Source organism: Uloborus diversus, chromosome 1, assembly GCF_026930045.1.
Source record: "Uloborus diversus isolate 005 chromosome 1, Udiv.v.3.1, whole genome shotgun sequence".
Lineage (NCBI taxonomy): Eukaryota > Metazoa > Arthropoda > Arachnida > Araneae > Uloboridae > Uloborus > Uloborus diversus.
The window spans coordinates 24,975,617-24,999,903 of record NC_072731.1 but is presented as its reverse complement, the minus strand read 5'-3'; the positions used below and the strand labels follow the sequence as shown (position 1 = coordinate 24,999,903).

The window sequence follows — 24,287 nt, the reverse complement described above, 5'->3', positions numbered from 1 at the left end:
TCTGCTCTCAACTTATTTCCATTCCTATAAAAAATATACCTCACTTATTTTTTCCAAGAATCTTTTTAAATTCCTAGAAAGTTAATCTCCTGACCTGTCCAAATCTTCTGAAATGAATGGAAATTATTTAAAGGTGTTACATGTAAGGTAGCTTATTTGGTGCTAAATGAATTTCATACTTTTGAGATTTTTGAAAATATGAAGTTTATGATTTTAATGACAAAATTCATCATTGAACAAAATTCTTTTGATTTGAGCTTGTCCTATGTGAGCTAAACATTTTATTTAAGTTAATTTACTCTTTTTATCTGAAAGGTAATCTGAGGTATCAAAAACATGTATTCATCAGACAAAGGTGTGTTTTAAGTTAAGATATCAATAGTCAAATCAATGTGACAAGTTGACAGTATCAATGTGTCAAATTAAAACAATAAAAAAAAGATAAAAGATTGTCAGCAAAGAAATTAAGTTTTATACTGATTGTTTATCACATTGAAGTTGTCACTATTATTTATAAATAAGGATTTCCTCATTAATTATAGCTTTAGGTATAAAATACTTGTTGCAGTTACTAATTACTTCCTTTTATAGAAAAGGAAGTATTGTATTCGTGAAAAAATTTTCACTCAAAAATTGACCTTAATTTCCATTTTGCTCACCCCCGAATGAATGTTGAGTATTTTTTCCAACTCGACCACACGTGGATCAGTGCCCAAGAACGTATAGACACGCGAAATATCCATTTTGACGAGTCCCGAGTTAGTTATGAGTTTTCTCTTTGAAGTCTGTATGTACGTATGTATGTGCGAATGTGCGTATGTATGTCTCATAACTCAAGAACGGTATGTCCTAGAAAGTTGAAATTTGGTACGTAGACTCCTAGTGAGGGGGGGGGGAATCATTGTTAATTTCGATGTAAACTCAAGTGGTGTTACAATTTGGCAATATATCGCTAGTCTTTTGGACGCCAAGTTTTGTCGCCAACTTGGCAATTTTTTTTAAAAATCTGGTTTTAATCTGACCACTATTGGTGATATTTAGAGAGTAAACAATTGAAAAACATTAAAATTACCAATAATGCGAAAATGACATTAAATTGGAATAAAAGGAAGTCATGTGATGTACACATCAGTTCGTTTCACTAATGTTTCTTACTAATGATTTCCTCATTAGTTATAGCTTTAGGCCTAAAATACTTGTGGAAATAATGACTTGCCTTAATCTAAATAGATAAAATGGATGTATGTGTGTATGCTCCTCATGAAAATCCAGTTTACGCGGGATCTTTGCTAAATTTGGCACAGAGGTCCTTTGATTTCCAGGAATTCACACGGGGTTTTTTGGCAGAAAATCCATGAAACAGAATGTTTATGCCAATCAATAGCAATAACTGAATATTTGGAATTTAAAAAAAAAATCCAAAGAGTTCTAAATTTAAAAGTTGACTCGTAAAATAGCACTTTTCTACACTTTGACAGGAAATTTTACTTTTTTCTTTCTCTGTGTAGAGAATTAAAGCAGTCTGTAGTGAATACTTTATGTACAAAATAGCCGGTATTATTGGTAGAGTTATATATAAATAGGAATTACTGAATTATAGTAGGTACCGCTTAATGTGGTCACAGTTAACGTTATCATTCCTTTAATTGTATCAGAATCATGAAGTCCCGAAACACTTGTATATTAACGTTCAATAAAAACAGACGGATATTGTAATCAGTGTCTTCGTTTTTTGTTATCACTTTTTCATAAACTTTCAATTTCCCCCCTTTTTTATTCCTCAATCAACAGAAATACAAAGGCAAACCCTGACAAGTAGCTTCTGGGATAACAAGTTCCCTTTTTATCAGTAAATCAGAAGAATTTTTCTTTCTGCTCTGTAATACTAAAAACTCTGTTACTCTAAACAGTCAAACCTTTTAGCCATTGAGAAAAGCGCAATGATTAAACTGTCAAGGAAAAAATTGACATTTTGAAATTTAACGGTGATGAGTCAAAGAAATACTGCGGAACAACTAAAAATTTTTTAGTCATTACTTTGTAAGTTACTAAAACATCGTGACGAGATTGAAAACAAGTGAAGCAAAATGAAAATATAAACAAGCAAAACCCTGCTGGAAAAGATGATAAAGTTGAATTTGCTTTGAAACTATGGTTTGTGAATGTTAGGAAAATGATGCGAGAGTAAACATCCGTTAATGCAACAAAAAGCAGAACATCTTGCTTTTCAAATGGGCAAAGAGGACTGTGGCATCAGACGGATGGTTTATTAGATGGAAAAAAAGAGCTATTCCATTCTGCTTATTTAGTAATTTAAAATTCAAAACTGCCTTTAATTGAGTCATTGTAATTTAATTTGCAGTTGTATAAATAAATGCTTCTTAATTGAAAAACTAATCATTTTGTGTGGCCTGGAATCTTTTTGATAATTGTTATCAAATGTATTTGTCCCAGAGTGATCACATTAAACGGCGCCTATTGTATTTATTACAATTTATACTTACTGGCATGATTTAAAAGAACAAGACCATAAATTGTTTTATACATATATAACTGCCTAACTGAAAATTATCCAATCATGACATACCAATTTCAGTATGTGTGACGAATCTAATAATATTTTCCCTTTGGCAAAACTATATTCTCAATGATTGGTCCAAAAAGTTGTTTTTGCTTGTTCTAATACAAATATAGTAAAACCTGAAGTTGACCACCTGTCTAAGTTGAGTGCTATTGTCAGGTACAGAATTGTATAGTTCTGGATCATATATATCAAATTCCATAAGATTGACCACTTGTCGAAGTTGACCGCAAATTTATGACACCGCAGGTGGTCAACTTATACAGGTTTCACTGAATTTAGCAATTTTTTTAGTTTTGATTAGTTACTAAGATAATATCAATGAAAATGAAATAAATATTTTAAGTAAGACATTGAAAGGAAATGATGAGATGTGCCATTTCTTAGAACTATTGTAAATATTTTGTAAATAAATGTTATGATGAGAATGGTGTAGGGTTCTGTCATTTAGGGACTTGGTGAACCAGGTGGTCAGCTTACATAGGTTTCAATGTATCATGAAAAAAAAAAAAAAAAAAAATCTTAAACAGTCACCAAGTTTTCTCTATCAAGTTTTATTCTGATTCATCATTTTTTTTTTTTTTTTTTTGTAGTTTTGATGCTCATATTAAAAAAAAAAAAAAAAATCCAAGAAAAGGGATAAAAAGTACAAGAAATTATGGAGATATTTAAAACATATAGCAGCAACATACCAAATACAGCCAGTAAGGCCTGCAAGGCGAATTGAATGGTCCTTCTGTTAGCTTGCTTGCCCATACGAAGCATGACTTCATCACGGCCTACTTCCATCAGATCAAAGCCTAAATGGAGAGGGAGGAACAAACATTGAAACATTCTTTATAGTTTATGTTGAAAATTCAATTATTTTGTTATTTGGGCATACAACTATTTTTTAAGCATTCAATTTTACTGTTAACTGTTTTCTACTTCTTTTAAGACTTCAAATTAAAATTTTCCAAACAATTAATAATATTATTTAGAAATTGCATGAATAAAATACAGTTTCTAATAATTTTGAGATACAAAAATATGTTTTACCTAGTGAAGCAAGTAATTCATGGCATCCAGGTATGCTCCAAAGACGGACACTGACTGAGCATTCAATGTTTTCATCTTCTTGATCTTTGTGCAGAAACTGCGACATTACTTGACGGATCTGGATTTCAAAAAATCCATTTAACAAAAATATAATATTAATATGTTTCAACACAGTTTACAATACAAAAGGAAATCTGAAAACTAAGATCTCTTAAAAATATTTTTCCTAACAAATTCACATCATTAACAAAAAGCTGAAAACTTTTGCCAATCTACACAAGAAAACATTTACTAAGAAACCTTTTTTAAATTCAAACATTTCATCATGTTCATGGATAAATGAACTGAATAAAAAACAACTCAAGTGAAATAAAATTGATCAGATCTTTTACTTTATATAGTGAAGTTTATTTAAACTTATGGCTAAGTTTTAATGAAGGTAATTCTTAGGATTGAAATACAATATTTTTAATTTTGAGACACACTGTGTACATTCAAAATAATCTTAACTGCAAAACCTTTTGGCAGCATTATTTAGAGTGCATTAGTTTGAAGTTACTTTTAAGAGGAGTAAATTATGAAATAATTTAATAAAAACATAAGCTGATAAATTTTATGTCAACTACAGTATCTTGCAATTAATTTACAAACAAATTTGAAAGTTTAATACTTTATAAAATTAACTAGTTGATGGTCTGTTTCAATAATGAAGACCAAAGAAAAAATAGATTTACATTTACTTTACAATTTACTAAAGAAAAAACTGTTAAGTCATCCTAAAAATATTATTACTTTTCTTTGTATATTAATTTTACACTGCAGATAAGTTTTAAATTCTATGGATGAACTATTTGCAAATGCAATAATCATAATTTTTATTTTTATGTGTTTTTCAAGAGAAGGGTTGTTATCAGTCATAATAGGACAATTAATAGTTTAAAAACATACCAGTTGAATAATATCATCAGCATATTCAGGACTAGAGAGCAACTTGGTAATTGCACTTAGAGATACAGATGATAGACCTATAAAATAATCTTCAATCAGATGAAATATATATAGACATATGCATGAAAAGCTATAAACACAATAAAAAGCAAAACTTAAGCAAAAAAGAAGAAGAAGAATGAAAAGAAAAAGAAAAGGTGCAGTATGATTGCATGTGATAAATGCTTGCAGCAGTTAAACAAATAAGAAAACTGTTATCATTGTTGAACTTTAAAAACTTCTTATCTCAGTTCGTTTTTTCGTTGGATGAAAAATTGTTTTACTTTGCAACACAGCTAAGTTTATTTAAATACCAAAGACTTTGAGGGAAAAAAAATCAGTTCATCTCTCCTGTAAAATACAGCCATTTGTAGTTACGAGATTTTATAATTCAAGCAACAATACAGATTATACATAAACTTTTTTTTTTATACCCAACAAAGTTAGCAGATATTCAAAAAAAGATAATTTAATCAGTTCCATTGGTTTGGCTTTGATCATAATCTGCCGATGTAGAACAGTTAATTGGGATGGAGATCATTTGCACAGTAGCACCAATCTTAAAGATATGCCTGTTAACATTACTGCATGCCGCTGGGATTCTCAGTATCCACTGGCTGAACAGCCACCAAGCGAAGAATAAAATAAATGGTTTAGTCAAGCATTTGAAACTTTTGTTATGATCAACATTTTGTTCAACCATGAGAAATACGTAGGAGAATTTTCATGAGGCTCTAATTACAAACATTTAGGTTCATAGTTAAAGTATTTCAGAAAAAAAAATCATAAGAAGTTATTCAGTACCCAAGAGAGCTTGCAAGCTGGCACTGCACTGAGTCAATCTTTCTCCAGGATCTGACTGGGGAAAAAATACAGATGCGGGCAGACCATTTGAAGCTGGTTCGAACCGGAACCCAACAGATATCAGAAGTTCTTTCCAGCCATTGACAGGGCCCACTTTGTTTTCAATACTTTTTTGAGTAGTATACATAGCATTTTTATGCCCTCTGTGAATTCTCTGTAGCGATTTTTCAACCTATTAAAAAATTATTCACATTAAAGTATAGTTATAATCATGAAATAAATATTTTCAAATCAAGGTTTTAGATAATGATCAGAAAATGGAAATGTTTTTTGTTAACATTTTTATATACTCAACTGAATGTATCAATCCAAATAGTTAGCCATTTAAAAATCTGAACTGATATTCTTGTATTTATTTTTGCAGTTTTGATTTTTAAAAGCAAGTAAGAACAAATAGCATGAAGTGAACAATGAAATCAGAAAACAATTACGTATTTGCACTAAAACAACGTCTCATAGCCAAAAAAAAAATAATTACATTTTTATTGTATTGTTATTCAGTGATTTCAAGTTAATAATTTACTACTGATTTTAGACACTGCAAAGAGCATACCTGCCAACCTTCTAAGGAAAAAAATCCAGTAGACTTTTTACTATTCCTTTAAATATAATCACATGGAAGTTCTTTACTTTATGTACGCATAAAATAACTAACTGGAACATGAAACGAAAAAATTAAATTTAAATTGATGCTTACTTTAGAGTTAAAACTTATTTTAGATCTAACTTAATAAGCATAGATAATGTTGTTAGATTTTGATGCACTAAAGTTTGAATTTTAGGAGGAAGCTTTCAAACCATAGAGTTCATATGGCTAGATAATCTTTACAAATGTAATTTTACAGGGTTTTTTTCAAAACAAAGGGATTTTCCCAAACTTTATAAATATTCAGTAGATGTTTAGTAAAAATCGGGCGACAAGGAGAAATACGAGAAATACACCGCCAGCTCAGTCATTTTCAGCCGAGGACTGCAGTTTCGTGCTTATTAACACTCATCAGCCCGGCACAGGAAAGTGACTGAGCTGGAGATGGAAAACCTCTTAAGGAAGCCAAGAGTGCGAAACAAACTGGTAGCTAATATAGAATTAGCAGACCAGACGAGTGACAAAATTCAGTAAACTACTGGAAAAACCAGTATAGTTGGCATACATGTAAGAGTCGACTGTATAACTATTATTCATGTAGGAAAAATAAAGCATATTATCTACTTTAGAATGGAAAAATCTGTTCAAGTAAAGATCAATTACCAAATGCAGAACTACACGCAGAGCAGCAGTGCACTTGTCTGGGGTCTTCAAGAGATCTGAGAGGGCTTGTCCCATGAGGGCTACTTGATTGCTCAAATGTACATCACTTCCAACTAAGACAAAACTGGCCCAGTTGGCTGGATGGGCAAAATGTTTGGTAGTCTGAATGGTCCTCATTGCTTCTGCAAGAGCTAAACTTACCTTGCTTCCCTGTAAATAAAGTTAAAACTTGTTTTAAATACAAAGCTGAATGTCAGTTAGTTTGTTTCAACACCAAGCCAATGACAAGAATCTCACCTTTTCTTAGTCAACTATAGATATGCAAGTGTTCCATAAATAAATGTTTAGATTCACAAGTCTATCTAAAGTTTACTTTTAGTGATATTGAAATAAATTGCTGGTTTTCCCTGCCTTCTATAGATTTTTATTGACTAATGTAAAAAATAATTATTTCAGTTTGGGTAAAAATAATTTTAAAAAAAAGTATGGAGGACAAGCCAAAGAGAAGATGATGACACAAGGGGAAAGGCACGACGTGCCTTGGGACAACTGTCCACCTCACAACAAATTCATCATGTAATAGGGTAGATTTATTTCTGTATATTATTGTGAATAAAGTTTCTTATTGTAATTAAAAACAAAAATGCTTAACTTCATAGTCATCAAATAGGAAGTACAGCTTCATTTGTGTCCATAAATTAGGTGTAAGAATCTACAATATAAATATAACTAAATAGATTATTTGAGGCAGTGAGAAGCAAAGGGATGTAAGTAGCAAAATTAAAAATTTGGAGATAACCAGTACAAATAGTAGGGGAACCTCTCCTCTGTCTTAGGGCAAGATATAGTACAAGTAGTCTTGGTAGGTGGTGCTGTACAGCATGACTTAGAAAAATAAAAATCAATGAAAGCCTACCTAGGATGTTATCTTTCAATGAATTTTACTCAAAACTTGAAAATGTCTTCTTACATCTTTTTGCTTCTCACTGTCTCATTTGCTGACTGAAAAATTGTTTAAGTGAGCATTTTCCACATCATAACTTGCTAATTTTTGCATGTGTGACTCCTTTCTAATAAAAGTTCTACTTTAGCAAACACTATATTTTTAAAAAATAATTGTAGATTATTAAATGCCTATTTTTCTGTTTTGAGATAAAGGATTTAATTTGTTTTCCAAACTATTTTATGTTTAAGTTACGGGAATGATTTGGGGGCTGCCTTTAAGGGGCAGCTGCCCTGTTTGCACTGGCATTAATCTGGCACTGCTGAAGCTCTGAGCTATAAATTAAGCACAGATCTTTGTTATTGATTTAATACATATTACTATGTAACTGTAGCAAATATTTGAGCTTGCCTAAGGAACGAGAAATGGAAAAATAATCATACCTGTAAAAGAGAAGAATAAAATGTTCTCAACAAGATCTTCACAGCAGAATCAGGAACAGGCCATAAGGAAACCAGAACACATTGAGCTCCAGCAGCCAAAAGCGCTCGTGTCAGTCCAACAACACCATCAGAATGAGCACGGCCATGGTGGTTTCTTGTGTGGCATGAGCTGATGACAACCAGACGGGCAGACAAGCGAAGGTTCAAAATATCGGCAGCCGTGAGCAGGAATTCCGACAGAGGAGGGAGATCTGTCGAAGACAATTCCGAAGTGGGTTCCTCAGAATAATCATTGTTCTCATGGCTGGTTTCTGACTGTGATCCATGAGAGAAATGTCTAGATGATTCCATAAACTCTCCTGGTGAAAGAACAACAGCAGACAATTTCCAAGAAATGTGTGTTGCAAAATGAATGCACTCTGCTTGTGATAATTGATTCAAAATATTTTCTTTAGTAGCATTTGCACCTATTACTGATTTGGTGGACAATATTTCAGCAACGAGGTTAGCTTCTTGTTCAGTTTGTGGGATATCGTTCCATCCCCAATGCTCAGACACAATGGCTGGAATTTTTGGGTTCCCAACAACCAAGGCAGTTGCTATGTCTTTGCTATTATTTTGCCGAACTATTTTAGATCGCTGGCTGGCTTTCAAGGCACTTATAGAAGGCAACACGGTTAAACTGAACCTTTCACATAGATATTCATCACAGCTGCTGTTTTTCAAAATGGAAAAAGGAACTAAGTAAAGATCACCATCAAGCACTAACAAGAGTTCTTGAAGTTCAGGGTCTCTAGGTAGATGCTCTTCAACGGGTGCAATCAATAGATCATACAAGGCATGCAGAGGTGCTGGACCTTGCCACTGAGACCTACGAGATCGAATACTGCCAGGTCTACTTGTGAGTCCACTTGCAATGCTGCCTCCTAGGCTACCGACACTGAAGAGACTGCTCAAACTGTAATTGCTACTGTTGAAAAGGTGATTTCTATTCACCATTCTTAAGAATCCTGTACGGTCATTTTCCTGCAAACAGATCTTTTTTTTTATTTAAAGAACAACAATAAAATAAATACATAACTGTATAAATTTTAAAAGAAGAAGGTAAGATACAAATAAAAAAAAGCATGCAGTCACAGAAGCAAAATATTCTGCGACAATTCAAGTGAAGTATCTAGATAAAATTTTTCGGCTCAAAATCCTTTTACAAAAGAAATGAAATAGATGCAGATTTAATAAAAAAACAATCTAACGGGTCAATCCATACAGGTTCAACGGATGGGTGTGCTCAACCATTTCTAATTTTTTTGAAACTCATATCCCTAAAGGTTGCATATGAAAGATGTTTAAAACCACTTTTGTTTTTTCTCTAAACTGCACCTTTGATTTTTTAGAGTTCATCAAAAGTGGTTTTCGTTGTCAAAAATCGGACTTTTAGACCTTTGCATTTTGGACAAAATCTATTTGAAATACATTTATCGCAGTTAATTTTATGCTTTTATGTTAAAGTGCATAAGATGATAGTCTTACATGCTGAATTAAGTGGCTGTAACTTAATAATTAAAGCAATGGCAACAAGTTAAAGTTCAAGTTCAAATGCAAAAATTTTACTCATTTCAAAGGGGGTTAATTCGCATAGGGGACGGACACACAAAATGAAATATGGCAAAAACTAACTACTGGAACAGAGCTAATAAGAATATTTAACTGTTGCTGTGTGTTTGTTTGCCCTTTATTGATTACAGCCCCTCAAAAATTGGAAAAATGACAAAAATGACATTTTTAGACCCTTGTAAACTGAAAGGGGATGGAATTAAAAATAAAATTTCTTGACCAATTGAATGTTCCTATATTATGAAATAGTATGGGATGAATAGTTCATACTTAAATTGAATGTTCCATTCAAACACTATATATGTTACATATATTGTTTTGAGTATTTAGTTTGTAAAAAAGGTACAAGTCTTTTAAATTGAGCAATTTTGCTGGTTAATTCACACACTAAAACAGAGATAAAAAATGTGAAAACTTCATTGCACCTTCTTAAATTACATATATTGTGCTCTATATAATATATTATACTGAAAAAACATGTTGTAAGTATAAAAATAATTGTTTTAATTTGATAACTCATAAATATTTGGACATGGATGAATAGTTCATACTTGATTGGCAATTTAAGCAGTTAACTTATAGAACATACTGATAATCTACACACATAAATTTTCAATACATACAAACATGCGCTATGTATATTAACTTATCTAAATTGCCTTAAACATATGCAAAAACATTTTACATACAAAATTTTAAAAAGTGTGTTTTTTATTTCTTGTTTGAGTGTAGTTTTAAAAAAATGAACTCACACAGAAGTACTATAGTTCTGGTGGTGATACCATATGTGTCGTACAGAAATACTTTACTCAAATACACTATAAAAATAGAAAGAACTTTGCTAATTTATGCAGGGGTCTGTCCAGGATTTTTCACAAAGTTCGTTTTTTGTAAAAAATTAATTTTGTAAAAAATCAAATAATTTTGCAAAAAAAAAAAAAAAACTTTTTTTTTGCAAAAACAAAAAATAAAAATTTTGTAAAAACGAAATTTTAGAATTTTGAGATGGCGCAAACTGCATTATTGACACTTAAAGTTGAGTGTTTTCCCACTTTTCTGTTGAGAATATCATTCTTGAGTGTTTTTCGACTATTCAGGAAGGGGCAGCATCACTTTCTGGGAGATGGGCACCCCTCAAGTATCAATATTTATTCACCATTCTACATTATGTTAAATTATACTAGAAATGTTATATGCATAGTATTTAAAATAATTGTAATAAAGAAATTCAGGCAGGGGTTCAGCATTCAACTTTTTGAACCAAGACACTGTTAACGAGTGCAGAATTTTATTGGAAACTTATAAACTCTGTGATTTTTACAAAAATATAAAAATATTTTATTTGTTTACCTCTTAAAAAAGCGTACTAAACATCGAAAATTCGAAAAATCACATTCCCATAGCGGATGCAAAGAGATCGCAATCCTCAAAGTGAAGGCATCAAAAACGGCTTGTAAAATAAATATTTTTAGATAAAATTATTTTATAATTGCATTTTAGAGTCCTATGATAAACATATCATTAATATGTGAACACAGCTGAAGAAAAAAATAAAAAAAATAAAAATGAATAAATAAATAAAATAAAAAATAAACCATCAATAACTTTTTTGACTCATAAAAAAATGGAATTTCGATTTAAAAACTTGAAATAAGCGGTCTTACAAAAATAAAAAGACTTTCAGTTATTTTCATCCTAATAAAGCAAAGTTAGCTTGAAAAAATAATAAAATATGATTCTCATATCTCATATCGGATGTAAAAAGATTGCGTTTTTCAAAATGTAGGAAAATCATCTAAAGAAAAAAAAACGGTAAATAAAAGACTTTATTTAAAGTTAATTATCCTTTTTAGCATCGAAAAATCAAACCCATATAATTTTCTCACAAAATAACAGTTAAACATCCCACCACCAGACCCTAAGTGGCGATAATTTTAAAGTTTGTAACCCTATCCCTATTTGGAGCTATCACATTTTCTCCCCACCTCTACTATTCTTTGCAAGTTCTAAGTTCATTTTCTGTATATTATTGTTTATTAAATCATGAGCGGGGAGAAAAGTGCTTACAGCTGCCGCAACACTTTTTCAGAGAAGTTTACAACAATACTGCTGCATAAAACAAACTTTGAGATTTGCTCTTTCAATAAACGATTTGTGAAACATCTGTTTTTTGTTTATCAGAATTTTGTGAAGGGCCTGTTTTGGTTTATCGGGATTTTGTGAAAGGTCCGTTTTGGTTCATCGGATTTTTGTGAAGGGTCCGTTAACAGACCCAAATTTTCTCTGGCAAGATCCCTGTTATGTAATCGTGGAATGGATGTCAACTTGAAAGCTGAATGGCACTTCTATGCAATATTACATGATAATGGACAATGTAACGGAATCAGAGGAACCGTAAAAAGAATTGATACTAAGACTAGCTCGCAAAGAACAACTAGAAGTCACATTTCAATTCCTAGAGAAATGTATACCTTCTGCATTTTTGCTCCTAAGCACTGCAAGTATAATTGTGAGCACTCAGTATATTAAACTAGCTGAAGAAATTCTACAAGAAAGGTTTGACTCTGCAAATAAAATTCCCAATACAACATCTAATTACTGCTTAATGCCACCATATTTAAATATTATCACAGTAAAATTATTGTTCACTAGCAATAGGTATGAAGAATAGTGTGTTACTAAAATGCCCATCAAAAGAAAATGCCCATTATTGTCAAAAAGGTTATTACATAGCTTGTGTTGATAACTAAATATAGAACCCCTGTCATTGTCTTGGTCCTGGTACAGTTTCAAAGTATCAAATTATGAGTGTGCATTAGTAGAGCATTCCAAAACGTCATATACTTGAGTCACTTTTAGAACTATAAGACTAGTAAGCCAGTTCATTTTCTCAAAACTACACTCAAACAAGAAATAAAAAACGCACTTTTTAAAATTTTGTATGTATAATGTTTTTGCACATGTTTAAAGCAAATTTAGATAAATTAATGTACAGAGCATATGTGAAATTGAAAATTTATGTGTGCAGATTATCAGTGTAGTCTATAAACTACTCAAGCTGCCAATCAAGTATGAACTACTCATCCATGTCCAAACATTTCTAAGTTATCAAATTAAAATAATTATTTTTATACTTACAATATGCTTTTTCAGTATATTATATTATTTAGAGCATAATATATGTAAGTTAAGTTACAGCCATGTAACTCAGCATGTAAGACTATCATCTTATGCATTTTAACATCAAAATGTAAAATTAACTGCCATAAATGTAATTCAAATAGATTTTGTCCAAAATGCAAAGGTCTAAAAAAGTCCCATTTTTGACTACGAAAACCACTTTTGATGACTTCTAAAAAATCAAAGGTCCAGTTTAGCGAAAAAAATAAAAGTGGTTTAAAACATCTTTCATGTGTAGCTTTTACGGATATGAGTTTTTAAAAAATCAAAAATGATCAAGCTCACTCGTCCATTGAACCTGTATGGATTGACCCTAACGTCAAATAAAAACAACAGAAACAAATTTTTAATAAAACTAAAACCCGTCCAGCCGAAACCCCTCTTTTATGGACAAAAATATTTCTCTAGGAATTCTGCCTGGAGCTCCAGAGGGTTTTACTGCATTTTATTGAAATAGAAAAACAATTTATATTTGATAAACTTTCTTACTTTTGTTCATTTTATAATTACATAACTCATATGAACCAGTTCAATACAGCAGAACTCTTAATTTATCCAAACCAGATCCTATTCAAATAATTAAAAATTTGGATAATTGGAATTTTTTTCAGAAAATAGGGTGTTTTAATTAATTACTGTATGTGTGCTGAAAATAGGAAAGAAAAATCTATTTTCTAAGAAAAAAGCTTTTGATTCATCAAGTGAAAAGGCAATAATACTTTTACATGCTAAACACACAAGCAAGAGCTGTACATTAGTACAGTATACATGTACTGTACTTTAAATGAGAGTTACTGTTTGCTCAATATCTCAATCTAAGTAAACAGTTTAAATAGCTTCACAGAGGGAATAGTGTGTAGACAGAGTCACTATTTTGCGAATCTCAGTACATTTCCGTCTTAATTTTTCTTCTTGAAATTCTGAAAGTGATTCGAAAAGGCAGCGATTCGGATAGTAGGAGTTTGGATAATTGAAGTTCTACTGTGCTCACTTCTTTCTTATTTACTACAATAAATTATCAGAATCGTTTTTGTAATTTCTACAACTTGCCTGCTTTCGTCTGTCATTTTTTGTACTGCAATGTTTAAAACAGTACTTTTTATTAAAAATTTAACCAGAGGTTTCTCTCCCAAAAATTTTGTCTTTTTTAATTTTACTTTTTCTGATTCAAAACAATCAAAATAGGAAAAGCAATTTAAAAAATCAAAAAAATAAAATATATTAATAAACAACATAAAATAAAACTCAAGCAGAGAAAGACTGTTGGGGGACATCCATTAATCATGTGAGGCTTGAAAGGGGGGGAGGGGTCCAGAAAAAATCACGAAACATCACATGGGGGAGGGAGGGTTGTAGTAATATATCATGAGTATTTATTTTTTCGATAAACGCGCAACACTCAACCGAAAATCGGCGTGTAGTGTGTGATTTTGATTCGCCGCTGCACTGTTGCCAAACGAGCAAAGTAAAGTTCTCGATCGCAAGCCGTGACAACCGCCTGCCTGACTTTATTATTTCTTTTGTTTTGGCACTGAATACACGCGCAAATTGTTTAACCTCGTACGTTTGCATTAGAACAATGTCTAAACTAGGTGATGTGTATAAAGACCTATTTGCAGAATATAAGATAGGAAAAAAACCTGGTGTAGCTCAAAAAGAATTTAATGAATTGTTGGCTAATGCAAAAAAAAAAAAAATTCTACAAAAGAAGAATTTATGAAGTGGGCGAATGATCTTTTACTAGATTACCGCCGAAAGCACCAAGCAAAGAAGTCTTCTAATATTCTCTTTTATTGTTCTAATACTAAAAAGGTACGTTAAAATGTGTATGTATTAACTATATCTTTTTATGAACATTGTTCTAATAATAAGAATTCACTTATAGTTTTATTTGCAGTAGATGTTATTGTTAAATGGAACAGTTTTTCATAACATTGAGAAAATGAATATACTAATTCCATAAATAAAATATGCATAGCGTACCTACCTACCTTCAGTATTTAAATCCAAACATATTCTATTTATTTTTAGGTATAAAAAGGTTGTTAAAATAATCTCCTAGGTTTTTAGGTCTTTAGGAATAACATTTTAAATTCCGTTAAAAAGTGCTAAAAAGCAGAATGTGATTAAGTGAACGTACCCATTGGCTACTTATACCTGTATTTTAACAATATTTAAAAAGAAAAATAAGATTTTTCGTAGGTACTAAAAAAACACGTGATATAGTAGGGGGGGGAGCTTAGTCTTCAACCTCACCATGTATCACCAAGGCGGAGGGGGTTAAAAAATGCCCCCCCCCCCCCCAAAAAAAAGTCACATGATTAATGGATGGCCCCTTACCTGCATTAATGATAAAAACTAAGCTACTCTGATACATCATGAGAAAGAAAAGAAAAAGGTGATGAATTTCAATGATGAACTTAATTTTTTTCTCATTAACCATAAAAATTGATTTCTCATTTTAAGTTACATAATTTTTATTAAAAAATAACAAATCAAAGTATGACTCCTTTTCACTGTGAGTTTTATCATTCTTAGTAGCAATGTACATTTATTATCATTACAGAGATAGATCATGTTGAAAACGGATTACATTTTAAATTTTGTTATTATTTATTTATTTTTATCGATTTGTAAATAACGCTCCAAACATACCTGATTCAATCGATCCCCGATTTCTTCCAGTTGCTGGTTCCACAAATCTCCAGCTTCACTTTCTGTTTCAGACAGGGTTCCGTTGTTTTGAGATGGGATGTCAACTCCCAGAGCTTCACGTACATGAGCAATATATTGCTCCAACAAAGAACTAGCAGATGGAAGTGCTGCATTGGTGTCATCATTAGTCTCATTCTCTACATCACTGATGTTATTTTCATGGAACTTTACTATACCTGAGAGGAGGAAAAATTAATTTTAGTTACACGTAGTTTGTATTCATAGTCTAATTCACTTCTGATTAGCAAAAATAGGGTGGAATAAACGATGAAGCCCCAGGTTGAATTGAAGATACAAGATAATAAATTCATAAATTGTACATGAAATGCCTAGTCTTTTTTAAGATAGTAGTCACTCAAGTGATATTGATCAAAAAATGTAAAAAAAGAAATACAACTAAAATGTTACAATATTTTAACTGACATGCCTGCTAACTGGCAATCTATCATTATGGGACCTTCTCTTGTTCATAGAAAAGTGCAATAATTACCACCATTTAAAAACTCAGAGAACCAAATTGTAAGCAGGCTAGCTATTGTCGATTCTAACTCCTTTTCCATTTTTATATCTGCAGAAGCTTGATTCCATAACTCGATTTTTCACTAGTGCCGACTCCGTGGGGGGAATTCATTTTATATGTCTTTTTTTAGGGGTAGTGACAAGTGTTTTATTTGAGCAGTGTCAATGACAATTGTGGAGTTTTTGTGGAATTTATACGCCTATTTTAATCTCCAGATGTCAAGGTAAAGACTCTATTTAATATACTGAAAGATACTAACATACACCTATACTTGCCTTTTCAGAATTTAAGAGGACTGTTATGACGGTACAATGAATGGTCGCACAGTTTCCAACAAGATGGAGCACCCCTCTCTTACCTGACAGAAGTTTGAATTTCCTCAATAATGAGCTTTCTGGCTTAATGACATTGTGCATGAGAAAAGCTGTTATTGTAAGAAAAGAGAAAATTTTTTCTAGATTGTGATACTTAACAGTAATGGTTAATAAGGTATAGCTTGATTATGAGCTAGTGTAATAATTTTGTGCCATAATGAAAAAAAAAAAAAAAAAAAAAAAAAAACAGGGCACCCAACAGATTTTTAGTATGTCCCTAGGGAGAAAAGGAACCTAGGGGGGGGGCCTTTATCTAAACTTTTAAAGATTAAAATAATGGATGCACTGGTTACTGATAAATTGCTTGGAATTGTTTGGACTTAGGGGGAGGGGGGGAGGCTCATTTTGCAAAAGAATCGGCAAAAATGATATCAGAAGTGTTTTGAGAGGTTTTTATAGAGCAGTGTTATTGTGGTAGGGATGTAGGGGGTGGGGAGTAAATGGATGTAAGAGGTTACAAGGAAAATGTAAAAGGAAACTGAAATTTTAAAAGAACAAGGGGAAGCAGAGACATGATTTTGAAAAATCGGACCATTAAGGACTTGAACCTAAAAAAGATATTTTGAAGGAGAAAAAGTAAGCAGTTGAAAACTTTGTAGTTTGTTCAAAATATGAACGTTTGAAGGTTAAATATGGTGTCGAGATAACTGATTTTTTGGTCAAAAGCAGATATACTTCAGCCAATAATTGGTTTATTTTCTGGTGATGAAAAACTTAACATTCATCTTTAGTTCAAAAACTAAAGAATTTTCCTATTTCAAGCATAAGGAATATGCAATAGCGATAATTGTTATATCAAGCAAATGTAGAAAACATAAGGACAAGACAATTTATTAAAAAGTTACAGGAAAAACATTCTTAAAGTGCCAATAAGAAAAAAATCAATTAAAAGCAATACATTAAATATTTTAAAATAAAAAATTCTGTTTATAGGTCTAGAATATTTTGTACCTTTATTAGGCACAACCAGCCATGTATAAAGATAACCAGCTGCAATACTATAGTAGAGAACCGTTGCTTTCTGACGACTGACGATATCATAGATCTGTTCTACATTTGCAGGATTGAAATTGAGGATGCTTTGAGCTGAACTTGTCTGTCGTTCTAACAGCAGATCCACAAAAGCTCGTGTACGACCTCTTTCTGCCACAACTAATGCTTCTTGGTATCTTCCAAGACCAACCAAAACACGCTGTAAAATATTTAAATAAAAGTAAATTACTCATGATTTTTTTTTCTTTCCAATTTACCAAAGAAAATGAAGAGCCCTGAAACATAGAGAAATTAAATTCAACAAAAACATAATACAGCGCTGTCACTCAACTTGGGGGTGGAAGGGGGGGGGATCCCTGTGTGGTGGAGAACTAGAACAACGTTAACTATTTTGGTAAAATTTTACGAACTATAAGGATTTGTTGCTTTCAAGACAAGTATTAACTTTCTTATGTTTTAAAGTTTCTGGGGTGAGGGTCAACCTAAAACATATACATTAACAAATAAAATTAAAAAAAAAAAATCTTGTATTTTGATACAAACAAGCTTTGTAATTTAGCTTGTGTAACAATCAAGGAAAAGACAAGCAACAAAGTTGATAATAAAAGTTGCACATATGCATAAATAACATAATCAAACTAATTGAGTTACCATATGGGAACAAAAAACAGATAAATACAATGAAGTGTTCTAACTTACAAAACTATTGTGTTCATTAGTTCAACAAACTGGATTTTTTCTTTAGGCAGAGTAATAATTTTCCAATTTAATATCATAAAATTTTGGGAAAATAAAGATTTTTTAAAATTATTTTCCTGCATGTATTAAATTTTAAAAAAATATATAATGGTTATTTTTGTGAAGGTGATGATTTTATTAGTAAGATTTTTGTGAAGGTACCTATAAATGGCAGTGAAAAAAACCTACATAAAAACAAAAACTTTAAATATTCAACTACATATATAACCCGTTTCCTTTGATTGTAAACTAATCTAGGGCAAAAGTAACTAATTAACTAAAGAATAATAATGGTACACATATATATCTATTGCTAATTATGGCTATAGAGATTCGCTCTTTGGGAAAATAACTGTAATTTAAATGAATATATATATATATATATATATATATATATATATATATATACACATGTATAAGTGCATCTGTAAGCCAAATTAAATATAAAAATTAACACTTACTCATGTCTTGAGAGCAAAAAAGAAAAAAATGAAAATTAATAGAGTAAAAAGAAATCAAAATGTTAAAGAGAAAAAAAAGTGTTACACACACACACCTGTAAAGCTTGGTAGGAAGCAGTCTGCAGGTCAAAGAGAGATAACTTGTAGTCACTAGTACCCCTGGCCTCTCTTCTGATACTCTCAAACAAATCAGTAGCACGATATAGTTGCTGCTGGGCTCCTTCCAAATCATCATTACCCCAGAGTGCCAGCCCCAGTCGGTGACGAATCCTTGCTTCATCTTCTCGTCTTCCAAGTTGCTCGGCAATGAGAAGACCTTGTTGTAAATAGGCAACAGCCTGAGGAGTGTTGCCAATGGCATGGTGAACTCTTCCTGCAAAATAAATTTATAATTAGCCATAAAATTGTAACACTAAAAGCAGCAAACAAAGGTAACATACCAATAAAGATTTTACTTTTACAACACACAAAGTCAGTAAAAGGATTTGAAAATATCATTTCACATGCAATTAAGTAAACAAGGATTTGAGCTGTAAATACAAAGGTCATTATGAAAGTAAGTTTCTTATTGTCCACAAAAACATAATTACCTTCAAAAATTTACAAGCAAAAGACACAAAGACAAAAAAGAAAAAAAACACACACACACACTTAGATATTTACAGAGAGATAGACAATAAATGTAACAAGAATTTTGTGGAAAAAAGGCAAAAGGTTTAAAAAAAAAAAAAAAAAAACAGAATTGTATCATTTATATATACTTTTAAAAAAACTCAAACTTAACACATTTTTATATGACTAAGTTAGGCATATGATTCAGTAAATCATATGCCTGATCCACAACAATCTTGTTCAAAGATATCACATTTCCTTAGTAAGATCTTTAGAAAAAGAGATCAAGCATAAAATGTAGAATACAGTTGCAAAGAATTCCCAATAATTAAAAATATTATTGTGCACTTCAAGCGAGATATCTTCATTCCCTTTTCCAGCACCCAAGAGTTGATTAAGGAGGAAGGGATTCATGTCCCTCTCAAATTAATTGAAACTTAATTATATTAGTGAATAAGTATTGCATAATATTAGGCTTCGGCCACTCCTAAAATAAAACTCCTATATACTCTCCTGTTAGCACCCAACAAAACCTTTATCCTAATCTTGTCTACTCTTGATAAACATAAGTAAAAAAAATATATAAAAAAAAAAAAAAATTGAGAGGAAAAATAAGTTTAAAATAAAGGAAGATTATACAAAAAAGGATGCAACATTTTACGAACCTCAAAAACAAATTTACAATAAAAAATTTCCTGACCCCATAAGAATAATACAAAAATGTATTTTAAGGCAATTTTTAAAGCCTGCCCTCCAATTGAAAGTAGTCTTATTCCCAATGTAGTAAGCATTAACTAATTCTTATTACTATTATATGTAATAGTTAGTCTGAAAATGTTTTAAATCACTTTAAGAAGGAAGAAAAATCATCCCTAGGATATAAACCAGTATAACTTATTAAGTAAATAAAAACATAACTATAATAAAGCAAGTAATTTCAGAAAAAAAGAAAAAATTCTAACCTAAACTGCTATATGCAAGTGTCTTGGCAACTTTATCATTTATTTGAGCAGCTATGCTCAAGTGCTGTTCTTGAAATACAATGGCTTGTTCGAAATTACCAAGAGATTCATGTGCCACACCCAGATTTCCATAGGCACGCCCTTGGGCAGCCATGTTGTTCATTTCCACAGCAATATCCAAATCCATCTGGTGGTACTTCAAAGCTCGCTGGTGATCTGCCATTTGCTGGTACACAGTACCAAGACCACATGCAGCATCAGCTTCTGCATTTCTGTCCATCATTTCTCTTGCTAAATTCAGTTGATGTTCAAGACAGGCTATGGCTTGCTCAAAGTTGCCTAACTGACTGTGAATGCCTCCCAGCTCTCCATAGGCTGCAGCTTTGGCACTTGTGTTGCCTAACTCATGGGATACTACAAGCCGCTTCTCAAAACAAACCTGAAGCAAAAATTGAAATTGAATACACTGAAGATAACGTAACAAATAATCTACCATGCAGTTGGTTCTCTGTTTAACAACGCTTTATTTGACAACTTTCTCTATTTAAAAACGACTTTTCACAGTCCCAAATGCTCCAATGTAGTTTTAGGAGCATTCTATATGAGGACGCATTCTACTTAAGGACATTTTTTGTGATCCCTTGAAAGTCATAAAAAAGAGAACCAACTGTATTTGAAACACAAAATCAATAATGGTTTTAAATCAGTGGAAAACTGTCCCTGAAATAAGTCTCGGTACAGCCTTAGTATATTTCAAATTCTCAGTTTTATAATGAGTTTAAAGAAGAACATGAATAAAAATAACAATGCTCAAATTCTGCATGAAAAAGTATGACTTCAAGATAAAATAAGGTACGGTTTGAAAGAATTAGATGAAAAATATATCATGTACAAGCGAAAGAAATAATAACTAACTATTTGAAAAAGGAAAAAAACCTTTAAATTTTGACTTTGAACTCTGCACTTAAAACAATAAATTTTTGACATTATTTTAAAAGCTTTAACGCATTTATACCCAATGAGAGGCTATGTCAGACTAGAAAGAAACTAGGGGCCCAGTTCAGACTCGTAATAGCACTCGTTTAATAAGTTTTATGGGAGGAAGCAGCTTAGCAGTCAAACTGACAAGGAGCTCATTTTGACTCTTCGCAGCTTTGTACACATTACTGTATCAAAACCCAACCTTTATGGTCAGAATGTCTGGATACCATTCCCAGTAGCAGAATTTTAAAACTAAGATGCTACAAAAAGTGAAATATAAATAGGGAGTAAATAAGGGTAAAATAATGTTGGTTATTAAAAAAAGAAAAAGAAAAGTTGTCATGTAATTTGAACAACAATTTATTACAGCAATTTATATTTTTATTTTTCAAAGGTCATCTTTAGCAACGAGTCTATCACTTCAGAGGGAGGGCTAAAGAGGCATTTTCAACAATTTTACTGATAATTTTTAATAAAAGAATATTAGTCAGCATTACCAAAGCTTGTTGAAGGTTTCCAATGCAGCGATGGGAATTCCCAAGTCCTCTGTAAGCTCTCTCTTGGTCTCGAGGTGACTGGCTTTTTAAAGCAATAGCTAGATACTGTTCATGGCACTTGACAGCTTCTTCAAAGTCACCAAGAGCATCATAACAATCTCCTAGATTTTCATACGCTCGGCCTTTGTCGATAAGTGCACTGGCATTTCCCAACTGCATACAAATTTTTATCAGTCACAAGATACACAATTATTGATCACAAAGTAATGCAAAATATGAGGCAAATATGCAGAGAAATTTTTTATTAAATAATTTGCACCTTCAGTGCATCTTATGCCCTTGCTGTGAATTAATTTTAAAAGTTTTGGTATAAACAAGTTGTTCATACTTGTAGCCCAAATCAAACCTATATTCTCTTATTGTATTTAAATTATTTTTTTTAAATTTTGCAGCTTTCGACAGATTTTGTAGAAAACTTATGTTAAGAGAATTTAAGTCAGGTTTCATGCACATCAGAGTCTCGAAAATCTGAGGCAATTGGGGATCACACCACCTTGGACTACTGAAAACTTCGATTATCAAGAAAATTCTTTTAAATTAAATTTTTACACTATTCAGAGGACATAAAGACGTGCACCTTTACTTCTTTGTACAATAAAATAACTCAATATTCACTTTTGGTTCAAGTCAGTCTTTGCATCAAGTTATTGGCACCAAGGCTATTGCCACCAAGGCTAAATTTATCTCTTGTAGTCAATGAATATTTCATTCCACCTGGCGAGCATTGTTTGATACCAATATTTTAATACCAATTTTTACTTTATTGTATGTTGCTAAGAAATTTTTATAATAACAAAAAATTTCAATTTCAAGGCTTTAACCAAATTTTTTTAGCTATTAAAAAGTACTTTAAGTATAAATAAAGCACCTCAAATGTATAAATGGAACCTTGGACTTTCGAGACTCTACTCTATTCATTTCTCATTCAAGAATTTTAAATAGTATTCTAATAAACTTTAAATTTCAATACGGTTTGAAGCCCTAAACTTTCTATCTAACAAAGCTTTCAATTTATAATACAATTATTTATGTCTGTCCTATTTGAAATAAAATGAAGAGTTTTTGCTCAAGACATGAAACATTGTGAATGGCAAATATACAATCTTACATAATATATATATTTTATGCTCTTTTAACTTCTTTATCGCCAATAAATAAATAAAGAAAGAAAGAAAGAAATAAATTAAATAAAACTGCATTTAATAGCTAAGTTCATTTCTGCTTACCTGTTCTAAAAGGGCAAGCTGTTGTTCAAAGTAGCCAATTGCATCCTCAAAATGACCCATGTTTAATCTGGAAATACCCAAATTTCCCAAAGCTTGCGTCTCTAAGGCACAGTCACGTAATTCTTTGGCACGTTCTAACTGTTCTTCATAACACTTCATTGCGTTGGTATAATTTCCCAGCGATATGTGTACAGCACCCAAATGTCCGTGGGCTTTACATTCTCCACGAACATCGCCAAGCTCTTGTCGCAGGGTTAACTCCTATAAAAATAAGATGCAATATTAAATTAAATCAGTTAATCATCTTGCTAAATACTATTTTAACATGCAGAGGAGCATACCACTTTATCCTTCTATTTATGAAAATATATAATGAAAATATTACCTTCAAGTCTCTAGGAACTAAAGGCCGTAGCCGGTTTCTATGTTAAATCTGCCCTTGTGGCTTTTTTGGCTTGCACTTGGGGGATCATTTTGGTGTCAAATGAAAATAATTTAGCCAAATTTCCAGCTCTTTATCTCATTCATCCTTCAAGTTTTTCAAAAAAAGAAAACCTGTTTTTTCGATTTTAATATTTTTCATGGTAAAATTCAAAATGAATGAATGGTAATTTTGTCCCTTATTCTTAGGAATAAAATGCATGAAAAATTATTATAGTCATAATTTTTTAATGAAAAGCCGATTTTTGGCAACAGAAATAAAATTTAAATATTTTTTAAAAATGTCTTTCTGAAAAGTGTCACTCACCAAATTTTGTCATAAAATGTCTTATATACTCCTCTACACTCAGGAATTTTTTCGAATTTTTTGAAGTGGTGGAACAATACAAAAAAGAAAATAATAATAATAAAAATAGATTTTTTTTTTTCATCATTTTGTGTTTAAACAAATTTAAATATTTTTGATTGTCGAAAAAATTCATTAGAGCTAAGTCAGTAAAAAATCATCTGCTAGGTGAAAAAGAAAATAAAAAAAAAAAAAAAAAGAAACACTTTGAAAATACTATCTTACCAGAGAAAATACACCATAAAAAACTAAGACATATCCTTCATGAAGTGAAGTTAAAATTTTGTCATATTTTAATTCATTTTATAAGTTATCATGTTTTTAAACATTATTTTTTTGTTAATATTAGACCCGTTTTAAGACCATCTGTTGTTAGTCACTGTGTATTTTATACCATACTGAGGTAACTCATATTTAAGAAACTTGACTCCTCAAATAAAATGCTGAAATGTCGCCCCTGAC

At 31.4% G+C, this 24,287-nt stretch overlaps 1 protein-coding gene across 1 annotated transcript in view; it reads right to left on the bottom strand.

Annotated features, from left to right (window-relative positions):
- The window catches only part of LOC129228446 (tetratricopeptide repeat protein 28-like), a 60,405-nt gene that overhangs the window by 2,216 nt on the left and 33,902 nt on the right, over nucleotides 1–24,287 (bottom strand). The window contains exons 10-21 of the mRNA XM_054863130.1: nucleotides 23,039–23,299; nucleotides 21,753–21,965; nucleotides 20,275–20,713; nucleotides 18,796–19,073; nucleotides 17,460–17,700; nucleotides 15,555–15,790; nucleotides 8,106–9,131; nucleotides 6,720–6,929; nucleotides 5,411–5,642; nucleotides 4,568–4,644; nucleotides 3,620–3,737; nucleotides 3,274–3,381 (exon numbers count right to left, since the gene is read on the bottom strand). Coding sequence (XP_054719105.1) covers nucleotides 3,274–3,381; nucleotides 3,620–3,737; nucleotides 4,568–4,644; nucleotides 5,411–5,642; nucleotides 6,720–6,929; nucleotides 8,106–9,131; nucleotides 15,555–15,790; nucleotides 17,460–17,700; nucleotides 18,796–19,073; nucleotides 20,275–20,713; nucleotides 21,753–21,965; nucleotides 23,039–23,299 — 3,439 coding nt within the window. The remainder of the gene's footprint in view (nucleotides 1–3,273; nucleotides 3,382–3,619; nucleotides 3,738–4,567; nucleotides 4,645–5,410; nucleotides 5,643–6,719; nucleotides 6,930–8,105; nucleotides 9,132–15,554; nucleotides 15,791–17,459; nucleotides 17,701–18,795; nucleotides 19,074–20,274; nucleotides 20,714–21,752; nucleotides 21,966–23,038; nucleotides 23,300–24,287) is intronic.